Source organism: Poeciliopsis prolifica, unplaced genomic scaffold, assembly GCF_027474105.1.
Source record: "Poeciliopsis prolifica strain line A6 unplaced genomic scaffold, Auburn_PproV2 SCAFFOLD047, whole genome shotgun sequence".
In the NCBI taxonomy this organism is placed as follows: domain Eukaryota; kingdom Metazoa; phylum Chordata; class Actinopteri; order Cyprinodontiformes; family Poeciliidae; genus Poeciliopsis; species Poeciliopsis prolifica.
The window spans coordinates 3274948-3301310 of NW_026562422.1; the positions used below are offsets into that span (position 1 = coordinate 3274948).

Below are 26363 nucleotides of genomic sequence, written 5' to 3' on the forward strand. Positions count from 1 at the left end.
AACAGAAATAAACACAATAAGACCTCTGGGACTTACATGCCTTGCGGCTATCTTAGACGTTCCCACCACCTTCCCGCTGTCGTCGAGCACAGCGATGCCGTCAGACAGCTCAGTGTGCCTCATCAGCACCACGTTGCAGATGTTTGCACTCGCTGTGAAGAGAAGTGGCGTAAGTAAGAGAAAGTCACTGTCGTTTAAAAGAGAGAAAACATCAACATTTTAGCAGGCCACTTCGAACAACCACGTAGGCTCACAGATGGGCTCAATCATTCAAATTTCTGTCAGGTTGGGTTTTTTTACATTTCTTTAAATTCCTGAGGACAAATGCAAAAGTCTGTCTTTGATAAGGTTGAACAAAATGTCTATCCTGGTTAATGTCATTTTTATTTTGAAATCCTGAATTTATTGTCGCTTTCTGCAACTTCGGCTGGGACGAAAGCTCTTTTTGCCAGTCTCTCAAAAAGAGACCGGCAAAACACAGAATTATTTTTGTGTAAAGTTTGGCACAAAATAATAGTTAAAAGAACGACAACAGGGTTTCCGCAGGTTCCATAACTCAAACTCAAGACTGTTTTGCGACTTCGAATGAAATTTGACTGCAACAAAAACATACAAAAGAATATCTTAAAGGGAATCTCTAATTGAATTTATTCGATTGACCCAACCAGAAAAATTGGAATATAGCACCTCTGGCTTCATTCCCGTTCACTACTATAAGACCATCATGTTTGTGAAGACTACAGTCACAGAATTAAGAGCTTGTTGGAAATGTAATCAACCACCAGCGAATGAGCGAAATATTTGAGCCACGGTTTATGTTCACTAACTTCTACTCTTAAAGTCAAAGGAATCTGGAAAGTTTTAGATGCTGAACTTGAAATGTTCAACTTAATTGTTTATGCACTGTGCAAAAGATAAACTTAGATTAATAAGTTGAGTTGACTTTGCTTAAAGGACTGTGATTCTTGTTAAATCCACCTGACGATTTTTTTTTTATTCCCGAGTTAAAACCAAACGTTTTAACCAAACGTTTTCCAGTTGACTTTACTTGCACGAGCCTTCGTTTTCAAGTTGAACTATCTTCACATGTTTAAAAGGCCAAAGACATACATAATTGTCAGATAACGCACATAAAAGGTAGAACTGAACCTGACTGGGACTCTGAAACAAACGAAAGGGCCAAATCAAAACCACGGCGAGCCGACAAACAGCAGCCTTATTTATTCACGCTCGCCAAAATGAACACAAATGTATGTTAATATAGATAGACCTTTCTTCTCGACTCTAATAGGAATGAGAAAAACTCATTTTAGAGAGTTTAGTGCGCTTGCCCCGAGCCTTTTTAATTTAAGACAACAAGCGTCCGGAGTTATCTCTGCTGCGCCCCGGAGGGACGGCAGGTTGCCTTGTGAGGGGAATTTAATTAAGTGAGACCATTTAATCCAGGGTAATTCATAAATATATATATATATATTATATATATATATATATATATATATATATATATATATATTAGGACAGATATAACAATTTTGGCAATGAATGACAAAGAAAAAAAAAAGCAGAAAGATCAAATTCTCAAAAAAAAAAAAGATTTTGTAATTACCTTCATAAAGGCAATAAAATAATTGGGGGAAATCGGACTGACAATTACGAATGCTGGATGGACGGCTTGTGATTATTTTAAATAATTACATTTATGTGCATTCTAAATATATCTGGCAGCTACTGTGAAATGCAACCAATTATGACCTAAACAACACAAATACTTCCTAAAGAAAACAAATTCTTTGCCAGATCTGGGTTTTTTTGTTGTTGTTTTATTTGTTTGTTTTTTTTTTTGTTTTTTTTTTTAAGCTAGCATGAATTTAGCTCCAGGTATAGTCCAATTTATTTGAATGGCAGGCGATTCCTTGATGAGCTTATTACAGGATAAATCTGGCCTTAAGTAACCAAACCCAATCAAATGGGTGAAAATTCAAACAGCACTTTGGTTTCCCGGGCTCCAATTAGTCCGTTTAATTACCTTTTTATACGGGCCTGCAAACACAACAACTGCAACAACAATGCCCAGACCAAAATCAGGTAAATAGGGCCTTGACATAGACGCCACTTTAGGGGTAATTATCCAATTTGTTTGCAGCAGTGGAGTTCCAGTGAGCAGCCAATTACCAGGCAAAGGCTGCACTGCAGAAACCTGTTGATTTAATTAGAAGAGCCGCCACGGCATGGAGGGGCGCGGTGGGGGAGAGGGGGGAGGCGACGGGCGGCAGGCAAACAATTTAATTACGCGCCAGCAGCCCCAGGGCATCGTGGGACACGGGTCTATACCCCTGGGTGTGATTGTGATGCGGGGAGGTGGCACGAAAATCAGCTTTGTGGCTCGGCGCGCATCTGACAAAAAAGCGAGCTCTCAGCACGTCTCTAACCCCAGAGACGAAAACGGACAAATAAAAAAAACACACACAAAAAAAAAACATAAATCAAAGGGGGTAAAATAAATAAATAAATCACTCCTTTTTGGGCTTTCACACAGAGAAGTGATGCGATCTGAGAGAAGAAACAGAATTCCACGAGCTCCGAGGGTAAAACTGAGCGTGGCTTTTAGAGGAAAGAAAGGAAAAAAAAAACAGCCTACATGTTGCTTAATCAACGCTGCAGTGGTCGCTGTTGGTAATTACGGACTCAAACCTTAAGCGAATGAGACTCGAATAAAGTGCGACTCTTTCTGGACTCACCCACTGCAGGGAAAGGGACGAACCGCTGCACCAAGAGCTTGGTGGTTGGGCTTAATCGGTCGGCTTTCTGGATTAACACATTCAGGCCGACCTGAAGGTAAAAACGCATGGAAAATCATATGGTTAGGTGTGCAACAAGCAAAAGAAAAAACACACTTAGGAACTTTAAAATAAATATGTCAAACACCTAAAGGGTCCTAATGATAACCTGCGTGTTCAGATAATAACACACTGGCGCAAGAATGAAATAAAAATAATAATTTTAAAAAACTTCAGCCTCCAGCTTTCACCAGCCCAGCGTGGGGTTGTCAGAAGAACGGACGTGTAATTGGAGGGCTCTTGGCCCCCTTCCGGCGTGTCGTTCCTCCCTTCAGACTCCCTGGGATCTTTTTTTTTTTTTTTTCCCCGTGGTTGTGAGGCCCGAGGCCATCAGCCGGAATACGCCCAGCAGGACCAGTAATTGGCTCAGTTTGACGTCTTTGTCCCCCGATCGAGGCCGTCTCATCCAGGCGCACAGGAAGACATTATACTTCTACGCGATTAAAGCGGTGACATGGAGGTAAGACAAATGAAAACGGTATTGCGTTGATATTTAAGTTTCTTTAAATGACAGCTCTTCGGTCTAAATCAAACAAGTCACCAAGATTAATGTGTCGCAGAGAAGGAAGCATGGCAATAATGTCTCAGGAAAATCTTGCTTCTAATAAGTGGATATTAAGGATTCACTAGTAAAAAAAAAACATAAAGTACACGCTTGTCAAATCTTGGTTTTTCCACATAATATCTGGTCTCTAGTTAAATCTAAGTAGATTTGGAGCGAGACGCTGTCCAATAACTGGGATGGTCTGATTTTCACCCTGATTGGACTTAATCAGCGACTGGTTGTTAGGAAACTTTTAAAAAATCCAATTGTATTTTAGTCAGTGAATCCACCACGCTAAGCTTTACCAGATTAGACGGGCAAAGAAACTCTCCAGCAAAACTGAAACATAGAATTTTATGAATCTGAGTCAATGTTGCTAGTTAGGGTTCGGGTTGCCACACACTCGTGTACACTAGGTGGCAGTATGCACCTTGAAGTTGTTTGCGAGCCACCATAACAGACAAGAAGAAGCTATTCTCCAGAGTGAAAAAAAAAATATTCAGTTAGTTTTAACTTCATTTTCTAAGACATGCAGCGTCATGTGTTGCCATTTCTAACCTCATTCTATGCAGCATGTTAGCAGCATGCTGCATAACATGCAATGCTAGCAGCGCTAAAGGCTAACATAAGATGCTAAAGCAGAATTAGAATGTCAACTAAACAATTAGAGTAAGAAACGTTTCAAACTGTTTACATCCACCTCTGCTCCAAATAGAAAAAAATTATAATTTTTTTAGGGAAGGGAAAGAAAAAGTTCTTTGAACTCTGTTAGCTGTCCGTTTGGACTGGATCAAATCATTTCCACAAAGTAAAACCAAAGCAGGTTGGAGCTAAACAATTTGCGATTATATGCAACTCAAAATGAATTACACAAAAACTAAAAAATATATATAATTTTTTTAAAGCAAATTTACTACTAAATACGGCTGCTATCTCTTAGAACAAACTTAAAATCTACAGGACCAATTGACAAAACTATCATAATGATATTGATGTGATACAGTCTGTAAGTTACATTTTATTAAATAATAATAACCGTTTGATATGACATCCTGAACCTTTTTAGATGATTAACTTCATTATTCAAGACATTATTACCCGTACCACTTCAATTACTGTTACTACTACTAATAAAAACAACAACAACAGCAATAAAGCCAAACACCTTGAACAAGTTGAAATGAGTTTATATTTTATTGCATTAGCCTAATCTCATTCAACACTTTAGTTTTGGTAAACGGAGAGAAAAAAAGCATTTGTTAGGAAATAATCATTTTGGAAAAAGTCACCAGCTTGTAATTGATGGTGATGATGTGGAAATACTTTGTACAAACTGCTTAAAAAATTATATAAAAACAAAACAAAAACAAAAAACAGCATAGGACCTTGTCTCTGATATTATTTCACAAGATGCAGTGGTGCCACCACTGATAATACTTTTGAAAAAAGATTAAATGCATTTAAAAATAAATGCTGAATTTTTTATTGTTTTATTTTTTTTATTCAACTATTCAGAATAAAGCATGCAAATAAATGCGTCTGGGACTATAAATATGTAAGCGCTATAATTGATCAACAACAACAGAAGTAAAACGTGAACTTACAGCAATGGAGACGGCGCTGGTCACCGCCGCCACATAACCCTGGAAGAATTTGGAAAATGGAGCGGGCTAACGAAAGAGCAGAAGACAAATTAGAATAATAACAGCAAAATAATAATTATTAAAAAAATTAAAAAAACAAGGTTCAGCTCTTATTTCAGGTGAAGTACCTTTGTTGCGTTACGGTTGCTGTAGTTCACACAGGCATTATGACTCTGATTTAACCACTGGGGGGAAAAAAATGAAAGAAAAGGTGAAACGAAGGAGATCCTGATGGTAGACATTCAACACATCTTCTGATTTCTGCCACATTTATTTTTTTTTGTTTTTTATTACCCATTTTCCTAGTTGGAATGAAATGGATCGGGAACCCAAGGTTGACATACATGTGAATATAAAGTGATAAAATTATGATCATTTTGAGAAAAGTACCTGCCAGAAGATGGTTGACGCCATTGTTTGATTAGGGAGAAGGAGGCCAACAACCTGCAAAAAACATTTCATTTGTTAAATTAAAAAATACCCAAGCACAATTTCTTTATTAAAGCAAAAAAGATTATTTAAATTTGTTTATTTAAAGAAAAGAAAGGTTCATTTTTGATGACCAATAAACATGTAAACCAAGACTTACCACTGGAGTGCCAAATGGGATAAAACCTATGGAGGACAGTCAGTATTATGGCTCTAAAAACTGCATTTATCAAACTTACTGAAACTACTTTCTTCTCACCAATTAGTAAAAAAAAAAAAAAAAAAAATTAAGTCTTATTGATTAGAAATGGCAGGCACATTTTCCAGAATTTCAGGCGCCATTGGCAACATCCGGTTGTGTGATGTAAAAAAAAAAAAAAAGTGTTTCATTGACATTTAGCGAAGTAAACCAATTCTGATACGACTGAAACAACCACGTCATCCGAGCATTAAAACCTTTGAATGAAAAACGAGAGTCCTTTCGAAAGTGACGTGTTTAGATTAAGCATGTTTATTTTCGAAACATCAAATCGCACATTTATACTGTCAATGGAAACGCAGATCAAATGTAGGGAACTATAAAAATGGAGTCAGAGAACTCAACACTCAAACATTAAGTTTCTTCTAACTGTGTTGTTATCCTGCACAGCATCGACACAGGCCTGTTTTACAGCTGATTACTTTATCTTCTTCAACCTCCCAGCTCGTCAACTCTCACTTACACCCACCTTCCGACTTATATCAGGCTTATTTTCACAACCAAAACACTCCTTTTTGCTTCTGGAGAAAACCCAGAGACACTCTCCGCCACCGCAGGAGAGAAGATTTAATCAGCCCCCAGCTGAGTGTGACCTTTCCGAGGCCCGAGACAACCCGAAGAGCCCCGTCGAGCCCTGACAGGTCCCAGGGTGAACGCCGCCGCCGTGTTGGACCACATAACAAGCCCCCAGATCCCACGTCCCCCAGGACTTCCACGCCGAGGCGTTCTACCTGACATCCGAAAGGGCATGGGGATCTTCTCCCCCGTGTCGGGGTGGATGATGGCCTGTAATGAAAGCACAATCAGACGATAATGAGGACAAAATGATTCAGACCACTGTAATTCACAAGAATTACTTCTCAGAAGAGGGAATATCGCCTTCATTACAGTGGAACCAGTTCCTCCCGTGTGCTACAGAGACGTAGGAGAGCCCATCGCCCTGCTTGTCATTATGCGCTAACCTGGGATGAATTTAGAAAAAGTTCAAACCAAATCACGTCGCAATCGTAACAGGGGTACAGACGCAAGTTTATGACTTTTATTTGAGCCGGTTCAAGAGTTAGTGTGTGTTCACACCCGATAGTTCTGCAGACTCGGTGGAATTGGGGGAAAAAGTCGAAACATTTTGCTATATTTACAGCTGCTGTCTTTCGCTTTCACACTGCACTGAGTCAAACCATTTGAAAAAGCTCTTCACCTCCTCGCCTGTGGTGGCGCTGCACCAATAATTGTTCAAGAAACCGACACAAAAACCTCTGAACAAGACACTGAGCACAACTTCCTTCTTTCACAAAATGTATACAAAATATGACTAGCATAGGATTTTAGCTGAATAGGATTTTTCTTTCTTTTTTTTCTTCTTCGGCAAAAGACCTTAGCCCATTTCTTTAGCTAGCGCTAGGCTCACGTTTAGTTTTGGTTGTATTTACCCAGAATGCCCTTTATGTACTTTAGTTCATTTCCTGCTTTTGCAGTGGACTCTCGTTCATCCAAACAGCAACAGAGTTCACTTCCACTGAACTGAGGTTTTTAGACGGTCCAGTTAGCTGCTTGGTCCACATCTGAGTTCGATCACGCGTTCACACCTCCCCAAATGAACCAGACAAGAAATAATCAAAATAGAGTTCAATTAAAGCCAAAATCAACTAAACAGGGCTTGTGTGGCTTTGGTGTCACTTTTCTGTATGCTTCTGAATAATAATATCAGCAGATGGGAACTTCAACCAAAACCTCAAGAATTTTTATTTGCCATCTTTCAAAACCTGCTCGTTCTGCCCTGACCACACAGCACATCGATCTGAACAAAATGTTCCTGTTAATGATTAACCTATTGGAAACTTTGTGGCAGATTTCCACTCGCAGGTTTTGAAAAGCCTCCTTTTCACCTCCCCTGTGATTTGGGGTCGTAGGTAGGGTGTTATTTGAACTTTAAAGGTAAGCATTTAGACACATCGTTCTCGCTCGGTGGAAGTAAATTTTGGAGATTTTAGATTCAAACGGGCACATCTCTCCTCAGGCCCAGTCGGGTGTAAAATCACCAGGTCTTGAGGACCAGTCAGTTTTCTGGCTGATTCTTCTGAGCCTAATTTAATGGGATCATGTAACAAATAAAGCTTTTTTCCAATGTTGTTCCTCTGATATCTGTACAGCACCTCAGATTGCCTTGTGTACAACAGGTCCTTTATAACCTGCCATGTCTTATGGCAGTAAGGCAGCGGCGAGCCAAAAGGCTGTTAAAAAATAAAAAATAAATCAACTCTTACCTGCTTTATTTTCTGGGCTTCCCATAGCTGTTGAAATGAGAGATGAGAATTAAAACTGTCCTTTCAAATGGTGGTTTATGGCCGTCTCTAAGCCGATAGTTACAGCTCATCGTTCACCAAAAGTAAAACTTGACTGTCTTTCCACAAATTTTCACACATCATGTTTTCATTTACAGCCACATAGAAATATCTGATAAAGAGAAAAGATGTGCATTTACCTCGGCGTCTGTGACTCCTGGAGGCAGAGTTCCTTGTTTGAAGCTATCGAGCAGCTTGATGCACTCCTGCAGCCGTTTCTGGTGTGACAGAAGGGAGATAAAATGGAAACCTACACTTACTCAACAAGTGTCAAGAAAATCTTTGAGCAAATTTTAAGAAGACAAATATTTTCTACTGAATGGGAATGAGCTTTTGTGTGTGTGTGTGGTGTTACAATCTAATGATATGCAAACACAAACCTGGAAGTTGCTACTATTGACCTTGGTATATATTAGCATACAGCTCATTCATACACATTCAGCTTTTCAACATTTTTGGCACTTTAAAAGCAAAAATATCTGGGCTTTGACTGGAATATCGCGAGACCCTGAATGCAAATACAAATGAGTATTGATTAGAGATTATTTTGAAAACCCTAGTGCAGATATAGCTGTCTGTGATGGTGAGCTCACGTTCATGTGAATCACAGCCGTCACTCATCACAGCGCCGGGCTGAGCCTGCCTCCTGCAGGGCTCCAGAGTGAGCGCTCACACTTATTTTGCAGGGGGAACAAAAATGTACTTTAGGAGTATTTTTACTAGTTTTACTTTTACTTGAGCAAAACCATGCTGAAGCAGTGCTACTCTGACCTGATTATAAGTAAGTGAGTGGAGACTGCGGGTTTTCATGGGCGGCAAAAGATAAAAGAATGAAACAGCGGCAAAAAAAGGACAGGGCAATATTTCACTGTTGCAGTCAAAAGAGGAACACTTCCATTTTAATGTATTATTAATGGGAAACTCTGAATGTGGAAAATGAATTATGTCTGAGGGACAACTAGCTATGATTTCTGGGCCGGACCATGTAGAGACCAGTGAAACCAGTTAAGACTTATCATACAGGTTCATAAAAAAAAAATTTAAATGGAATATGCAGACTTTTTATCACTCAGAACGCAGAGCTCGTATTTTAAATTTATTCATCGCTGAGTGAAATATCTCAAGCCTTTAGTTCCATAATAAAAACCCAAAATTAAGTGTCTTTAAAAAACTAGATTGTGGAAAAAGTTGAATATTGGAAACAAAGATTGGTTATTCAGAGATTGATTTTTGCAAATCGAATCGTCATGGCCGATACTAAACCTCGGGTATCGGAAGTGAAAAAAGTGGATCCGCCCACACCAGGCTTCAGTTTAGCACCAGAACCAGACGTTTGGACCTTCACATGTGTGGACGGTCTCCCATAAAGTTCATTTTTACAGGTTCACAATTTATAATCAACTTCCCCCTGAAAAACATGGAGCGATATGAAGCCGAGTACCTCTGACACGAAGAGCGTCCTGGGGTCGATCACATCCAGGAAGTGACGGAATCTCCCACGAAACGTCTCCTAAGAAAAAATAAATAAATAAAATCATAAATTGATTTTATAGCATTTTTTATCGTTTCCTAAAATATGCTGTACGTGGATTACACAGAAAACTTTTCTTTCACAAGTTAGCGAGAAAAGGGAACAGAAAACCTCGAACTTTCCAATGACTTTGATACCGGGATTTCGGACTGTTTCTCTCGGCGGAACAGCCAGGTGTCCCAGCTGTCCCTTCCCTCCGGTAAACAGCGACATCACGGCTCGCCAGCTGTTTGTAAGGCTTTCAGGTGGAGCCTCCTCCTCATTACAGCCTCTGGCAGACTGTTCCCCATCTCTCCGTATTTTAGAGGCCCGAATCCGCAACGCGCCGAACTCAATTAAGCTCCTTAATGACGGTGCCAGGAATACATTTCAATCATTAATTCATAGGCGAGCAGAAGGAATCACTCCGCCTCCTCCCCCCACCTCGTATCTCTCCGCCTCCTTCACTTGGGTTTAATTACACTAACTGTTAATTTGGACAGAAATCTGCTATTTGACTCATCGCGACGTCTCGTCACTTAATGAACATATGGATGGTTGTCAGAAACATGGCACGAGGACGAGGGGCGGCTGTTTCAAATCTGTTCAATTAGATTATTCGCCGATTATATAAATGGTTCAGTTTGAGCTAAGAGTTAGTTAAATATATATGTGTGTGTTTTTTTTTTTTTTTTTGCTTTATTTCAAAGGTGTTGCGCCGCCATGTTGCCTCCCACCTCTCACCTAATACCTCCTGCGCCTCAAAGTGCCGAAGCTAATGCTAATTTGCGCACATTAGCCTAAACAGTCAAACATGTTGGTCATTTTTTAAATCTAATTATTTTAACGCGCCGTTCGCTGACATTTTTTAAACTTTTTTTTTTTCCTTTTCGGCGTTAAATCCTTTATAAGTCGGTGCAAAACGTGTGTAACATTCTGATATTAAATAATCTGCCGCGAGAACAAAAAAGCTAAAAGCAGAGCTAAAACTTGGAACACAACCAGCTGCCTGCCGCTTCTGAAATAGCCTACATAATAATAATAATAATAATAATAATTGATTAATAATTTTAATATCAGTTTTTATTGAATATGACGATACAACAGTTATTTTTTGGAAGCAATTCAGCCATTTAATTATTTTTATTTATTTATTTATTTGCCAAAAAAGCAGCCCATCCGGTTTGTACTATAAGATATCAAACATGACCCTCAGGGAAGCCTCGAGATGACGTCACGTCTTCTCGCGCTCTATTCAAAACCCTTCTTTGATCATATTCATGTTACTTTTTTTTTTTTTTTTAAGAGAGATGTTTGTCTTTGAATGCGTTCAGGCTCCTCGTTTCTGTTTTGGACCGGGTTTCCTTCAGCCTCGCCAACTTGGTAAGCAGGAGCTGAACTTGTTCTGCGCAGGAAAACGCTCCAAATGTTCATTATGGCTTTTTTTTTTTTTAAACAGCTTCTCTTAAAAAATAATCACACAAGCGTCTGCGCCCGAACCGAGCAGAGACCAATTAATGCGAGCGACCACGGCGAGCCCTGAACTCAGCATGGAAGTTCGTGCTGCGTTCAGGGTCACGGCTGAAATAAATGTACCTGGTTGAAACGAGACTTCCCGGGCTGGAACGGTGGGCGGTCAGACATGCTGCCGGACAACACAACTCTCCTCCTTATTGCTCAAGTTGAGCAACTTTCTTTCTTCCCCCTCCCCTAGCACTTTCACCGTCCTGCGCCGCACGGCAAAAACACTCAGCTGTCTTCCCACGTTGCATTGTGGGCAATGTAGTTATGCTTTCTATATGCGTCTACATTTCCCAGGAAGCTGTGCTTTGTTTTATAGTTTTAACCCCCGGACAAAAAAAAAAAAAAAGATATTTCTATCAAGAAAGTGACCTTCAACATCGTGAAACTTAGTCCTGACTGTCACTCATTCAACCTAAAGTACTTTGAACTGCTTTACGTGCTCTGCAAATGAGCTTGACGTATTTAAGAGACAACACAAAGTATTTACCCATTGCTCGGAATTTAAATAGAATCTAAAATTGGGCTTGAAACAATCGATCATTTTAATCGTGGTGAATCAATTTTTTGGGGGGTGGGGGACGGGAGTCTATTAATTTAGTAATGATTAATTGTTAACTACAGTATACAGATTCAAAAGAGGGATGTTTTCTGAAAATAAAACAGATTGAAAGCAGTAATTAAGCCAAAACTCAACAAAATGACTTAAGATGAAAAAAAAGCTTCCTAAAGTGGCACAGTTTTATCTTCACCCAGAACAAAGGAATTACATGTTATTGTATTTTAGCCAGTAAAATGTTTATTTTTCTTGTTTCAGAATGAAGTTGAATTGTTTATCTGCAACTTTTAGTGTTTTTCTAATATTGTATAAAATGTCTTCCACGGTTAAATGAAAAATTTGTATCGTGGCCATTTGTTGTTGTTGTTTTTTTTTTTACCCAATTAAGAGATTAATCGGCAGAATAATCTTCAGAATAATTGATTTGTGAAATAACAATTAGCTGCAGCCCTAACGTAAAAGTGTACAATTTTATGCAATATCCATATAACTTTTCCACACACAGCCACGCACAAAAGAAGAACTATTCCGTACATATGCTGTAAATTTAAAATAGTTTCTGGATTTTCAGATTTTTATTTTTAGAATTTTCCTTTTTTTTTCTGTAGGCATTTTGTCGATATACATTTGTTCATATTATTTTGTGATATTTTTGTACTAACTTGGGTTTGTTTTGTCACTGCTTTGCTGAAACAAATGACAAATAACAGAGAACTATTCTATTCCACTCTGTTTATAAATGACTGCAAAAGTCCAACCGATCCAACAACAAAAGATAAAATGCCAGTTTCACTTTTCTGTCACTTTCATAAAAAAATTAAAAAAATTTTTTGACGAACTGGAATGACCCGCAGGACTCATGTCTGATTTTAAAGAGGAAATGTCGCCCTCTAGTGGAGATTTGGCCTTTTTTGAGCTCATGTGAAAATATAATCGCATCTGTGTTGAATGTGGCCTTTAAATGTGACATGTTCAATGAAACAAATCCTTCTTGGATTGATTGGAACTGTAACCTGGACTTATAAGCCTTTAATTCTTTTTGAATGCATCTTTTGATTCAAAACCTATGTCCTCTCCAGGGGACATGGGGATTGTTTTGTTTTCCTTTTGCGTTCCCTCACAAAACCTTCGTGTTCTCACGCATTACTGTACTGATCAGTTATGCGGCATAACTGAATGCTGTAAGCCCTTCTTACAGCAGGGCCACCGTAAGAAAGACTTACGGTAATGGTCAGATTATTGCGAGGGAACGCAGAAGAAAAAAAATCCCCATGTCGCCTGGAGGGCTCCGTAGGGAACGTCTCTCATCTGTATCTCGTACATTTAGTTGTAAACTTTTGCCCGTCAAATTTTCCTGCAAAAGCTTTTTAATAACAAACAAAAGAAACTGAAAATGCAAGTCTCAGCAGTTTTTTCCAAGGAGTAATTGGATTGAGTAATATTTTTTTTGATCATTCTTATTTCATTTACGTTGGGAAATGTGTTGTTTTTTTCTCCCTCTTTTTTTGCATCATTTTTCACAGGAAAAAAATATATATTTTTTGGGGGGGGCAAAAGGTTCATGTTTTCCTTCAATTTAAAATCCCCCAAAAATAAATAATGTGATGCTTTAAAAAAAAGGTATATATACATACATATATATTTATATGTATCTATGTAAGATTTAATGTAGATATCAACTAAATGACATGCCGTAAATCAGTAGATGTCAGGAACTAATTGAATTGATTCAAAATGTTATACACATTATGTAATATAGTCAATGCTACATCATTTACTTCATGCATTTTGCATATAACACAAGAGTGTCCAAAATGTGTCCCAGGGGGCCATTTGAGGTCATTTTATCCCTGTAACCACAACGGACACTTTGGGAAAAGAAGAAGGTTTTTCTCTTTTATTGACCGTGTTTTTGGTTACATTTTAACTCTGCAGTAAATAGACTCATCCTGCCCTCTACATTCATAAAACGTGGCCACATGCAGCAAGAGGAGAGTCACATCCTAAAGACTAAAGAACGTTTCTAGTCCAAAAATGAAAACAACCGACCCAAAAATACGTGGGAATTGTTTGCCTTTCTTTTGATAAGAATCACGAGAGACACTTTTGTATGTTTTGGATCGACAGCAATTTTCAGGTTTGCTTTCTATTACGATTGACGCTGCTTTGTTTAAAATGTTGCATTTCTAGTACATGATCAAACAGATAAAAATACATGCAATAAGAAATGCATTTTTTTCCCCCGAAAACAATGTTTCAAATTAGTGGCCGGCCGATAAATTGGCCTCGTTTTCGTCATGTCAGCGTTTTTAAAGATCGGTGATTGGCCCAAAAAGTGCAACTGGCGCAGCCCGGGTTTGAAAGTTTTCTTAATTTGACAACATTGGCTCTCACGGCAAAAAAATGTGGATACCTAATATATCTGAATAATATACACGTCACAGTAAGACTCCAAACTGGTGATGAGTGGAGCAGGAACGATCCCTACGCCATCGACACCAAAAGGAAATGACCACAAAAGACACCGTGAGCAGGAAACACAAAATACTCTTTATTAAATATACAAAATTTGTGAGACAGAATTGCATCACAGATTGTAAACGTTCCAGTCTTACACTGAGCACATTCTGCCAGCTTCACACTCGAGGACAAAACACAGTCGATTCAAAAGGTAAATAAAAACCTCGCCAAATGGAAGACATGAAAGAGAATGCTTAGTCCCGCACTCTGCGAGCGCCGAATCACCTCTTCTACGTTTCTACAGTCATCAGCACTCTTCGTATCGCGACCGCCCAGCTGAACGAATGTGACGACATAAGTGTGATTTTTTTATTATTTCATTTTTTAAATGTTTGATGCTTTGAGCTCAAGGGCGAATCATCGTCAAGGCGTGGAAGGAAGGCCTAGTGCTTAACCACAGAGCGATTAGAAAAGTGCAAAATGGCGTGAAGTCGATCTAACTATACCGATATCACAAAGACGGGTACAGCAGAGTTATTCTTCTGACGATTAAGTAGTGCAAGAACATCCACGAATGCTGTTTGAGGTGGCATCATATCAGAATACTTTATGGTGTATCAATCAGCTCTACAGGTTAAGTTTCAAGGCTGTGTGTTAATGATTTTGTTTCCTTATGGGGTTTTTTTGTTGTTTTTGGCATGTCACAGTAAATCGCTGCTAATACTCATTTTCTATTTGTATGCATACAGTTGATTCTTGTGCTAAACGATATCACAAAGCGCAATAATTAGAGATTCGATAGCTTTCTCTCAGCAAACGGATGGCTTTAAGTCCGCCCCAACGCAAAACACAATGAAGTGCTGGAATAATGAACATGGAAGGAAAACAAACTCAAAAAATAAAAGTAAGGCAGCGTTTGGCAATTTAAATCGCATACACGGCAAAAAAATGCGGTCCCTTTGTGGAAACTCGCGTGTCAGCAACACACGCGTGAGGAAGCAAGACGGAAGATACCGATACTGTCGCCACCTGGTTCGGTTAGCTTATAACGCTGAGCGTCGGCGGGAAGGGAGACTGCTGGCCAGCTAAAAACAAACAGCACTTATCCTGTGTTCAAACCATGAAACCCATATTCACCTGTTGGCTTTGTTAAGAACACTTGAACATTCAGGTCCGTTCTCAGTGATGTGAAAGGGTCAAATGTTGACCCCGTCTCATTTGGTTTGCACGTTTTGAAGAAGAAAAAAAAAACAAGTTTTAGCATTCGCCGCTAACAGCTCGTAGCATCTGGAAACAAATGGGCCAAACGAAAGAAGCTATTTTTCTTCCGCTGATGAACTTAACATGAATTCTGAAAATACAGTCAGACATACAGAACTTTCTCCTATTTTTGTCACATTCCAACACCAAACTTCGCTGCGTTTCTCTGGGGTTTAATGTGACGGACAGGAAGACATCCTCGATGAGGAGAGGAAAGGAAAATGATGCATGGTTCTTAAACTTGTATCCCAAATAAATAAAAAAAAACCTACAATGTGTGGCACATGTTTTTCAGCCCCCCTGAACTCTGCTACCTGTGAATAAAATCCACTAAGCCAACTCTAAAGCAAAAACAAGAAAGCTGATCAGGGTCGAGCTAAATGAACTACGGTATTGCAATACAAACGCATGCCACACTTTTTATGCTTATTAAAACATAAAGCATGTTTCATTTTCCTCTCCCCTCACAGTTATGGACCATTTTGCATTGTTCTCTCATACAACACAATGAAGTTTGCATTTGTAACGTGACAAACAGAAAAAGTTCAAGGCTTATGAATGCATCTGTAAAGCTCTGGATTTAGCCGATTTCTCTCCCCTTCCTTCCATTCTTGCCTGTAGTTGACATATTTGTCGGTCAAGCCTCGACTTGCAGAGTGACTCCGAACTCCCCGCCGTGCCGCGTTATCCGTCCGTCACAATTTGCTGCTGTGCGAGTGCGGTGAAGGCGGGGGGATTCTCTTCAAGTGCATTCCAACCATCTTATCGAAAGGTTGGATAAACAGTCGATTTATGAAAATAAAACCCAAAACCTGTTGATGCCTGGTGTCCGAAATGTCAGAAATCCTCTCCTGTTCTCTCCCGCGTGACAAGCACAACGCCTCCCAGTTTTAAGCGTCAAAACGTCGTAAGAAATGTGCGAGCACTTTCTAGGCACACGAGGAAACAGACATCTTCCGCCTTTAAGATGAGATCATTCTGAAAGCCATGAAAATGCCCCGCGCTGATCTGACAGTTTGCTAGTAACTGAACCCAAAAAAATAATAATAAATAAAACACTTCAAATTCCCAGTTTAGGAAAATGTCGTTGACGACGGAGGCGCTGAGCGCAGTAAAGAAGGAGGATTCAGGTCAGGATGCCAGACTGGCAGCGCCTGGGTTTAGAACCCTCCACCAGGCTCTGGGAACCTGACCACAACCTGAGGACGCGCTACATTCAGAACCACTGGAGACAAACCCGCCACCACCGCCGAGGAAACAGAACGGGGAGGGGCCTGAGGGGGAAGCATGCCAGCTAGAAAACATCACCTCGACACCTCTGGGTGTTTAAGTATCCGTATCAAAAAGGACAGCGTAGCAGTGACTAAAACAGAGAGCTGTTGTGGAGGTTTTCGAGTGAACTTGTGAACTAGAAGTTCAGTCATTTGTTGATTTTGTTTGTTTTCATTTGAACGTGGGGCGCACTTGTAGCAGCGTTGGCTTCTGCTCCATGATTCGCACCAGCAGAGTGTCGATGTAGTCCTCCAGATCTCGGATCTGAGGCTTCAGCTTCTTCAGCTCCACCTCCCGCTTGGCCAGCAGCAGTTTCTGACGCTCGAACTCGGCCCGCTGTGCCTCCAGCTCGGCCTCGCGCTGCACCAGCAGGGCCACCAGCTCGCTGTGGGTCAGGTGGTAGTACGAGCCCGCTCCTTCCGTCAGAGACTGAGGACAGAGAGACACAGAGTGGGACCGCTTTTTAAACTGACCTGAAAATTAATCACGGAGGCGATTAAAAGACTAAAATAAAGGAGCTCAGGTTCAGATGAATAGTTCAGAATTAAATCGTGAAAGAAGACCAAGTGCTATTTTTATTCCATTGGACATACAGGAGCTACTTTGTGTTGGGTTATCATATAAAATAAATTAAAGACTTCAGTTTAAACGAGACAAATTGTGAGGGGATGTAGATAACAGAGATGCACCAATAAGTTGGCGGGCCAAGAAGTCGACCCGATTACCCTGATTCTGGGAGTTCGGCTGATACTTCCTATATGAGAAACTGATCTGATCCACCCATTTTATCTATATACCTCTACTAAGTTTGTTAAACTCAGCCACTTTTGCTCTGACAGAGGTCTGACTGACAGATCTGCCCACCAGGTACGGTCAGGACAATAGTCACCCTACTGTTGCCAACTTAGCGACTTTGTCGCAATATTTAGCAACATTTCACACAAAAAGATAAATCTGTAATTGGTAGGCTAGGCAGTTTCGAAGAACTACAATCGGTGCACCGCAAGTAAATACTATGCAAGGTTTGTATCAATTGTTACAGAAGCAGTAAATGAAAAGAAATCCAAATTTGCACGGCCATCAACAACACTGGATAGTGGCTCCTTATTCATTCATTTTTCTCTACCTTCTTCCTGTCTGCCTCCTGCTCGGCCATCTGGCTGCTCCTCCCCGGATGGATGGTGGACTTGAGCTTCTCCAGGCCGGTGGCCAGCACTGACCGTTTCTCCTCAGCCAGCATGGCAGTGGTCAGGGGTTTCACTGGGTGGGGGCTTCAACAACAACAGCAAAAAATAAACACACAGTGAGCCATTCACATTGTCCCAACACTGACCCGACTCCCAACCTGCTGCCTGATGAGCTGCCCAGCTACAACTCTGGTGGTCATAGTGGAGGTCTCATATTTATAACAACAGGCGAAAGAAAAGAAACTTTAATCTTAGCTTTTATTGTGAAATGAACCCAACTTCCTTTGGAACAATATCTTCCACTGGAAACAATGGCTGTGTTTGGAAACTGTGGCTTCCTTTCTGAGCACAAACAAACACATACCAGCTCTCTAATGTCCTAACATGAAGAAACATGTGAGACAATGTTTTCATAAAAGCACAGGAAGACAGTTTTCTGTGTCAATGACCTACATGCAGCAAACCATCACTGTCTGAGTGTCTTTAGTGCAATTGATGCAAGATTAATCCTTACTAAAGCCCAGTTTGATTTCTTTTTGTTGCCCTCCAATATGACACCAGACATTAAGGAATCCAAACCAACATTGTACTTCATTCTGATTAAGATCGACATAAGGTAAACAGGTTTAAAATGTCTGCACATTTTACACCTGGTGAAAAGTGGTGAAAATTAGTCCTGAAGTGAAGGATGTAATTGTATGCATAGGTGTAATCATGAAGAAGAATTGTGTTGAGAGTGTTATTACCCCAAGCTGAAAAGGAAATGACAAAACAACACCTTTTTCCTCATGTAAAAGGCTTGATGTCTGGTTGATATATTGGCTGTGTGAGAACACTGGCTGTCCCCGAGGACAAGAGGGGCTTCTGCATGCGTGTGTGTGTTGGGACAGAGAATAAGCGTGGCAGGCCTGAAGGTAAAATAATAACTGCTAATTGGCCTGAGGCTTTAGTTTCCCCTCTCCTGTTACCACAGGACACGCAGACGAAATCTGCAGAAGAGTCCTGTTGACACCAGAGGAAGTCTACGCGTTTCAACAAAAGCGGCGAAACGCAGAGGATCACACCACAAAGAAGAAGAAGACCCCTCGAGAGTCAGCACAGGAAAGAAGCAAGGCAGAAGCAGAGGAGGAATACGAGAAGACAAGGAAGAAATCCCTTTTCCACCTTTTCACCCAGCACTGAGCACGTGCGACCTCACCTGCTCGGCTGATCGGCCGCTCGCCGCCGCTCGGTCACGTCCGGCTCTGGCGTGGCGCCGGGCTCTGAGCCGGGTGGCTCTGTCGCCGAAATGGTTGAGAGGGGAGAGAGGGCAGAGAATGCTACATGGAAGCTACTGCTTTCAGGAATTAGAGAAGGAGCAAATGTGTTAGGGAAAGGGAAGACAGGGTCTAGCTGAGCAAAGGAGGATTCCTGTATTGCCCAGGGATCGCTCCCAAAAGAGGATGGGAAAAGTTGGTCAAAGGCAGGTGCTAGCGTTCCCTCGGAAAGAGAGCGCTGCAGTGTGGCATGCTGTCCCCGTGCAGACTGTAAGAAGATGTCGTCCTGATTTCCCTCCCCAATATCACTGTGGATATTTGGATTAGAGCTGTTGTCTGGCAGGGGGGCAGGCAGAACCTGTAATCCATCGCCCCCTGTGAGGCTTGTCTCGAGGTTCACCGAGTTGCCTTGTTGGAACTGGAGGAAATCTCCAAATATTCCATTCTGGTTGACCTCAAAGTTTGATGACTGTGATAGATTTGTATGACCCATTCTCAAATGATCATCAGGGATTTCCTGAACGTTGCTCATCTTACCATTGTGAGTTGAGTTAGCTGAGAATAGCGTTTCATTCAGCTCTGACCCATTGGAGAATGAGTGAGAGTCACAGGTTAAGTAGTCCTGCGAGTCAGCGCTGAAATAATGGGTATGGCCTAAAGTGTTGCTACTCTGTTCAGGAGTCTGTTTGTTCGACCAAGCGGTGTCAAAGTCCTGGCTAGGACTGCTTGCAAGGTGACTAACATTGAGGTATTCATCAAAAATCCCAAATTCCACATGAGAATAAGGACGAACTTTCTGCACCTCTGAACCAGTTTTCTCATTGGACAGATCCAACAAATCCTGCTTGACCTCAGGGGATGAGGTTATGACACATACCGATGGTGATGTGGAAGAGAAGTCATCATCTAAAGAAGCAGGTATTAATTTTTCCATGGCACTGTTCTTAGAATGGGTGCTGAAATCCTTCAAAGGATTGACATCGCAATCTATGCTTTCTTCTTCAACATCATTGCCTGATTGCTGAGACACAACAGACGTTGGTTCTAGTGTCTGCAACAGATCAGGGTTCAGCTCAGGAGTTTTAGGTGTCTGACTACCTCCAGGTTCACTTTCTGTTTCCTTCTCCGACGTCGTTAGAGAAAGAGGTTGAAGCGAGTCCTCTAGAAAGTCCCAACCAACCATTTCGACATGATCACCCTCTGGTTGATCGACAGTTTTATGTGAATCAGCAATCAAAAACTGATCAACGCTCTTGTCAGCGATGCCGTCTCCAGACTCTGAGGTCTTTACGGTTTTTACAGCAGTTGAGTCGGAGGAATTCTTGAAGGGAAGGACGGTGCGTTCTGCTTCCTCAGAGGACGACACAGAGAATTTCTCAGAATGAGATGAAAAACAGGAGAGCCCGTCTTCTTCGGTCAAACTGCCGAGGCCCGACGAGCTGGGGTCTGGAGAGCTGCTGCTGTTGTTGTTGAGTTGTGCAGATAAAACATGAAAGGGAGCAGTATTGATATTAGTGTGCGTAAAGTCATTAGTAGTGTTGCTGTCCTGTTCGGTCACAATGAAATCAGTCGGTTCAGGGGAGTTAGTAGGAGTGTTTAACGTCGAGTCATCGCTCTCAAAGCTTCTGTGTTCTGGGATTGTTTCAAGGAATTGTGGAAAGATATCGAGAAGTGTGTTGTTGTTCCTCGTCTGGATAGGAACTGAACGTTCATTGGATAAAAATCTGCCCCCAGGTTGATCATAGAGAACATCACTAACATTTGCTTGCTCGTTTGCATCCAGGACTGGTTGTAATTCACTACGGTCGTGTTCCAGTGGATGGTCATCCACTGCGTCTTGCTGTGTTCTGCTTTCCATGGCGAGCTCCTCGGGAGACTGCAGTCTGCCAGCTGCAAACGCCTCAAATGATTCGTCCCACTCCGAGTCCAGTTTACGCTCCTCAGCAGACAGAAAGGGGTTTGACAACTTCTTGATTAAAGGTTCTTTATTTGCTAGGGAAACTGGAGGGAGGGGTCTCTCAACAAGTTGGTCTTTGGCATCAGACATGTCCTCTACTGTTGGGCTGTCTTGCATCAAGTCAGGATTGCTTGACTGTGGAAAGAGGTCGGTTATGGGGGGCCGGGAGCTGGAAAGATAAGGCAAAGGAGGCGGCGGTGACTTCGGTGTCTGGTTTGTTAACATATCTGTAAAGAAGGGGTTGTGCTGTAAGCGGGAGTAGAAAGGGTTGCACTGGGATATGGGAGGCGGTGTGGTCTGTGAACGGGAAAAGGGGTTAGTGTGGTGCAGTGCGGAAACCAAAGAGGTAGGATCACCGGGGACACCCGGGGGGTGGTGTCTAAGTGGAAGAGGTGGTGGGTGGGGGTCAGTGCATGGCTCTAACTTAGTGGAGACCACCAGGCTGTGAAAAGAAGGACACACAGTCCTTTCGATTAGTTAGGCTTGTTCACATTGCTCAATGTAAGCTTGCAAAAAGCATTTGGCTCAAGTCACATTTTAAAGGCACACTATGCAGAGTCTGTCACGTTGGCGTAAACTGGATTGTTTATTAGAGGATAAAAGATGTTATTTCACTGGTTCACCTTCGATCTGATGGTTTGTTCTGAATCGATTTTATAATAAAAAAACATGCTGCCATAGTGCCACATTCAAAGACAATAGAAACTCAGTCAACAATGAGAAATGTTTCTCTAAAAAAGAAAATTAAAGAAGTGCACACATTATAGAGCTCCTTAAAAGCTACTATTAACCTTTGAACCATTTCAAGCCCCAACCAGAAACTCTAATACATTTCATTGGAATTTTATCAGACAGGCTAATATAATCTAGTTATAGTTGAAGTGGAATGAAAATGACAGTTTCCACAAAAAAATGATAAAAATCTAACATGAACTTCTAAATAGAGTGAAATATCACATACTGAGTAAAAATAGTCCACCTTTGTGCCACTTAGTACACAACACATCCAGTTGAAGGGCTTAGAGGTTTATTAAAAGTTTATTAAAGTGCAATAACTGCATCTAGAAGAAAAAAAAAAATAAGAATGCAGTTGTGAATAAGTAGTGTAATGTCATAAAACCAATCGACATGGTCGTCCATCTGAAGCATCAGGAGACAGGAATCTCTCAAAATAATTAAAAAATTTCTATTCGTATTTTCTTAAAATAAAGAAATATTTGTGCCCTTCTTAGTAATAAGGGGAATTAATAAATAACAAAAGGAGCAAAACTTTTCCTATCACAACATTTCTCCTCCCTGACAGGAGAACCAAGACCCCAAACATAAGGCCATAGTTTCAATGACATGGTTTAGATCAAGGTATTTTTATGTGCTAAAATGGTCCAGTCAAAGTTCAGACTCAAATTCAATTGATGATTTGTGGCAGTAGTCGGTAGTTGAGTTTACTGGATGCTCCTCAATAAATCTGAGTTCGAATAGTCTCAAACGTTTTCAACAAGGCTGGAAGGTCTTAAAAGGTGGTTCTACAAAGTACAGTATTGCCCCAATGAGCCCAAAATATAAATGCAGGCCACACTAGTCAGATTTTAAATTGTTAAAATCTTTGAAAACATCTCCGAAGTTTTTTTTTCCTACATTGCATTAGATTACATCAAATGAAATCCCAATAGATTCAACAAAAGTTTGTAGTTGTAAGAGAATAACATGTCAAATTAATCAAGGGTGTGAAAACTTTTTCAAAACTCTTAAACCATTATGGCTAACAAAAAAGGCCATAAAGACAGAATAATTTCTGCACCACGTGAACTCCGAGCCACATCAATATTCTTATTGACAGTGTAAATGAAACCAGAGAAAAACAAGCTGTGATTCATGCTTGTTACCCTCTGAAAGTCCTAGAATGGCTAAGACAGAAAACTGCTTACTTAAAAAAATAAAAATAAAAAAAATGATTCTCATTTTAAGATATTCTACAGTTTTTGGTACATTGAATGCAGCATTAGGTGGCAGCAAAGCAGAGAAAAAGCCATGTATAAAATCATAGTCAATGTTCTGCATAGTATGCCTTTACACATTCATTGTTTTTTTTATATAGCTTATAGAAAGAAAAATAAAATCAAATTTGATCAAATAATGATAAATGAAAACCATCTACAGCCTTGAGAACTGCTTTTTATAAATGTAAAATCACAAACTAATTAATACCTTGTTAGAGTAAGACATCACAAAGTACAGTAGTAAACTTTCATTATACTTTATAGAAAACATGTGAAAAGCTTTTAGCTCTTTAACCGACAAACGTGACATTATTTTTTTTTTGGCTAGCTGTTATCATTAGCCATCTGACACTTGTTGCTCAGCAGTCATGCACAAAGCTGAATTCTCAGCTTTACTTTTCAACTAAAATAAATCGCAGCTGCCATTAAATACAGAGAATTTTTATTATTTTACAAATGTAACAAGAAAATAAGTTCTTTACATTTTAGCGGCAGCAGAAGCGCAAAAGCAAACAGAACGGCGCGTTCGATTAGCAGCAGACACAACAGGTTTATGGAATAAGATCAGCGTGTAAACTAAATGTTTTCTTTTTCCTTCATCCTAAACCTCACAAATTCATTTCAAAAATGGATACAGCTACAAAACAATTTCCATTGCTGTTAAATACGTTGGACTCAAACTCGTTCATGTTTAACTTTTCAATCTCTTCCTTTCATTAAAGCTCAAGATTGTAGCTCGACGAAATGGTCGGGAAAAAGTGAGCGGGTGTGAAAAGTTTTTTAAAGGTTAGATGAGAGTTATCTGTTGCCTGAACAAAAGAGCAACAGACTGAATGAAAAGTGGTACGAAACACCAGAAATAATGGCAAACCAATAAAGAAACAAAATTTTAAAAAAACGGCCCTTTTTCAAACAGGAGTGACCGAGTTGCACACACGCGCACCGGGATAAAAACGAGAGCAGATATTTCTCCAGATCACGTTTTCCAAGAAATGGACCCTTTATTCTGTTACAGCGTTATGCTCCGCACAAGATTTACGTTATAAAAGCAGCTCCACTCCATCTGCATTGCAGACTTCTCCTGTAACCAGAGATTTGGAGCAGCAGGGACGTGTTCAGAGCCGCAGGCTCTTCTGTAGGACTGGAACAGAGCGCTGCGCTCATTTTGTTCTCGCATCAGGTGTTTGGCCCACTTCTATCTGGGGAAAACATTCACACAGCGATGTATGTCACTGGGATTTAATGTGATGGAGCAACACAAAGCAGCAGGAAATTTGTGATTGGCTCATTAACTCTGCTGTAAATAAGAAATCTGAAAAGTGCGGTGTGCACTCCCCCCCCCCCCCAGGATTGCTCTATTTTGAGCTTCACCCATCTTCAGCTCAACTGTGAGCAGCTTCCCTGTCACTGCTGAAGAAAACCATGCCCACAGCATAATGCTGCCACCACCGCCTTTCGTGCATAAGATGGTAAGTAAAGTAAGTGAAGTTTTATTTCTGTAAAATCTTTCATAGACGTATGAGCCATCACTTTTGAGTCCATTTGTACTACTCATGTCTTTTTAAATTTTCGCTCAGGGACAAAAAGTCATTTGAATTTAATTAAATTGAATTTAGATCACAAAGTGGTTCAAAAAATTTTAAACATTCAAAACAATGGCAAAAAAAATTAAGCAGCCTTTAGTTCCCTAAAAGACAAAGAGGCTGCTTGTGTTCAGCTTTATTTAGGTTTGTCGGAGTAAATGTAAGGAGACACTGTTGCTACAGATGCTGGTTTTGTCAAATACGTCAAACTCCAGGTATCGCTTTTCTTCCACTTCACATTTATGCTCTTCTTTCTGGTCATCCGTCATGAAAAATCCCATGTAGATACTTAAAACGGGAAGAAAAAAATGGCGTTCACACTTTCACTCGCACTACATATAGCAAAACCCGCAACGTTGAAAGGCTACTCCAGCTGGTTGGAGAACAGGTTGAGCATTCTTCCACAGGGTTAGGAATGTAGGTGTCTGCATTCAGCAGATCAGGCAATTAGTCCGACACAAAGAAAACAGGTCTGACAAGTCGTGCTCTGTCAAAAGGTCACTGAACGCACCGATCAACTTGTTTAGTATGAAAGCAGACAAACTAAAGTTTATGTGGGTTTTCTTGCCGGTTTGGAAGAGCCGAGTCACATTCAAGTAGAGGTTAAGTTACAGGTTAGAGAAATAAATTAGTTTATGAAAAATAAAAAATATATTAAATCAAGTATGCAACCTCGATGTATGTCTTCTGCCTTCTAATTTTTGTCTTTTAATGACTTGTTTATGACTTGAGTTGTTTTAATGTCAGCCGCCACAAAATGAAACAAAGGTCTCTCACATTAACAACTAGTTTTGTGCAATTTGGTGGACAATGAATCCTTTTTTTTTCTTTTTTTGTATGTTAAAGCCAAAGTTGTTGACCTAAATTTAAAAACTCATTACATCCAAAAAGCTGAATTCCACGAGTTTATTTTTTGACGACGTTCTGACATGTGGTGCGTTGGCTGCGTGTCTCACCTGGGTTTGTTGTGCGAGTCCTTGGATCCAAACCACGCTCTGTGTTTCTCCTCGGTGGCGGCGGCGCTTTGCTCAGACTCGCCCTTGGACTGGCTCTGACCCTTCCCCGCAGACTCACTCCGCCCATGCGAGAACAAGTTCCTCCTCTGCTTTTTCACCTGACTCTGCGGCTCCGCCTGGGAGGCGTCTGGCAGTGATGCCGGTGCCGGCCGCTCATCCTCTCCGGCCCCGCTTTGCCCCAGGGCCGCCGCGATGGCCGCCCTCTCCTCCTCGCCGGCCCTGTCAAAGGACCAGCGTCGTCCGTCGCCCGCGGGGCCCTTGGGCAGGTCGGCGGAGGGCCGCGTGCTGAGGTTCTGCAGGGAAACGGAGTGGGCCACAGACCGCTGCAGCAGCAGTCCTGGCCCTAAAGAACCTGACTGTTTTCCTGAGCCTTGATCCTGGGCCTGGACTTTGAACACATGGCTTCCGTTTACACAAACGGTCGGGGGAGGCACTGCGATGGTGATTTCGCCGGCCTCGTCGCCGAACTCGCATCTGAGAGAGGACGACTTGGGCGAAGTGTTTGCTGTGTGTTCTGTGACAAGAGAGGGCAGAAATGAAGAGGATTGAAGAGCGACATGCAGGAAAATGGCACAGTCGGCCATCTTTCTTTTTTGATTGTTTTTTTTTTGCTGAAACAATCACCAGCTTTATAGTAATAAATACAATATGCTTCTCAAGAGGACACAGAGCATTTCTTTAGCTAGTTAGCTCATGCCAAGCCTTCAACAATGACATAATAACTACAGATG

The 26363-nt window shown here is 40.9% G+C and overlaps 2 protein-coding genes across 3 annotated transcripts in view; both read right to left on the reverse strand.

The window, feature by feature from the left end:
- The window catches only part of sfxn5a (sideroflexin 5a), a 24551-nt gene extending 13197 nt beyond the window's left edge, over positions 1-11354 (reverse strand). The window contains exons 1-11 of the mRNA XM_055057239.1: positions 11161-11354; positions 9496-9564; positions 8195-8272; positions 7977-8003; positions 6444-6498; positions 5614-5639; positions 5415-5468; positions 5153-5209; positions 4986-5051; positions 2739-2829; positions 37-152 (exon numbers count right to left, since the gene is read on the reverse strand). Of these exons, the coding sequence (XP_054913214.1) occupies positions 37-152; positions 2739-2829; positions 4986-5051; positions 5153-5209; positions 5415-5468; positions 5614-5639; positions 6444-6498; positions 7977-8003; positions 8195-8272; positions 9496-9564; positions 11161-11208 (687 nt within the window). The 5' untranslated portion in view covers positions 11209-11354. The remainder of the gene's footprint in view (positions 1-36; positions 153-2738; positions 2830-4985; positions 5052-5152; positions 5210-5414; positions 5469-5613; positions 5640-6443; positions 6499-7976; positions 8004-8194; positions 8273-9495; positions 9565-11160) is intronic.
- Positions 11355-14171: 2817 nt separating this feature from the next.
- Positions 14172-26363, reverse strand: part of rab11fip5a (RAB11 family interacting protein 5a (class I)) — a 28431-nt gene continuing 16239 nt past the window's right edge. Inside the window, exons 3-6 of one of the 2 annotated variants that reach the window (XM_055057167.1) lie at positions 25573-26146; positions 19022-21478; positions 17763-17907; positions 14172-17065 (exon numbers count right to left, since the gene is read on the reverse strand). In XM_055057167.1, the coding sequence (XP_054913142.1) occupies positions 16808-17065; positions 17763-17907; positions 19022-21478; positions 25573-26146 (3434 nt within the window). In that variant the 3' untranslated portion in view covers positions 14172-16807. The remainder of the gene's footprint in view (positions 17066-17762; positions 17908-19021; positions 21479-25572; positions 26147-26363) is intronic. The other variant, XM_055057168.1, reaches the window with a different exon arrangement.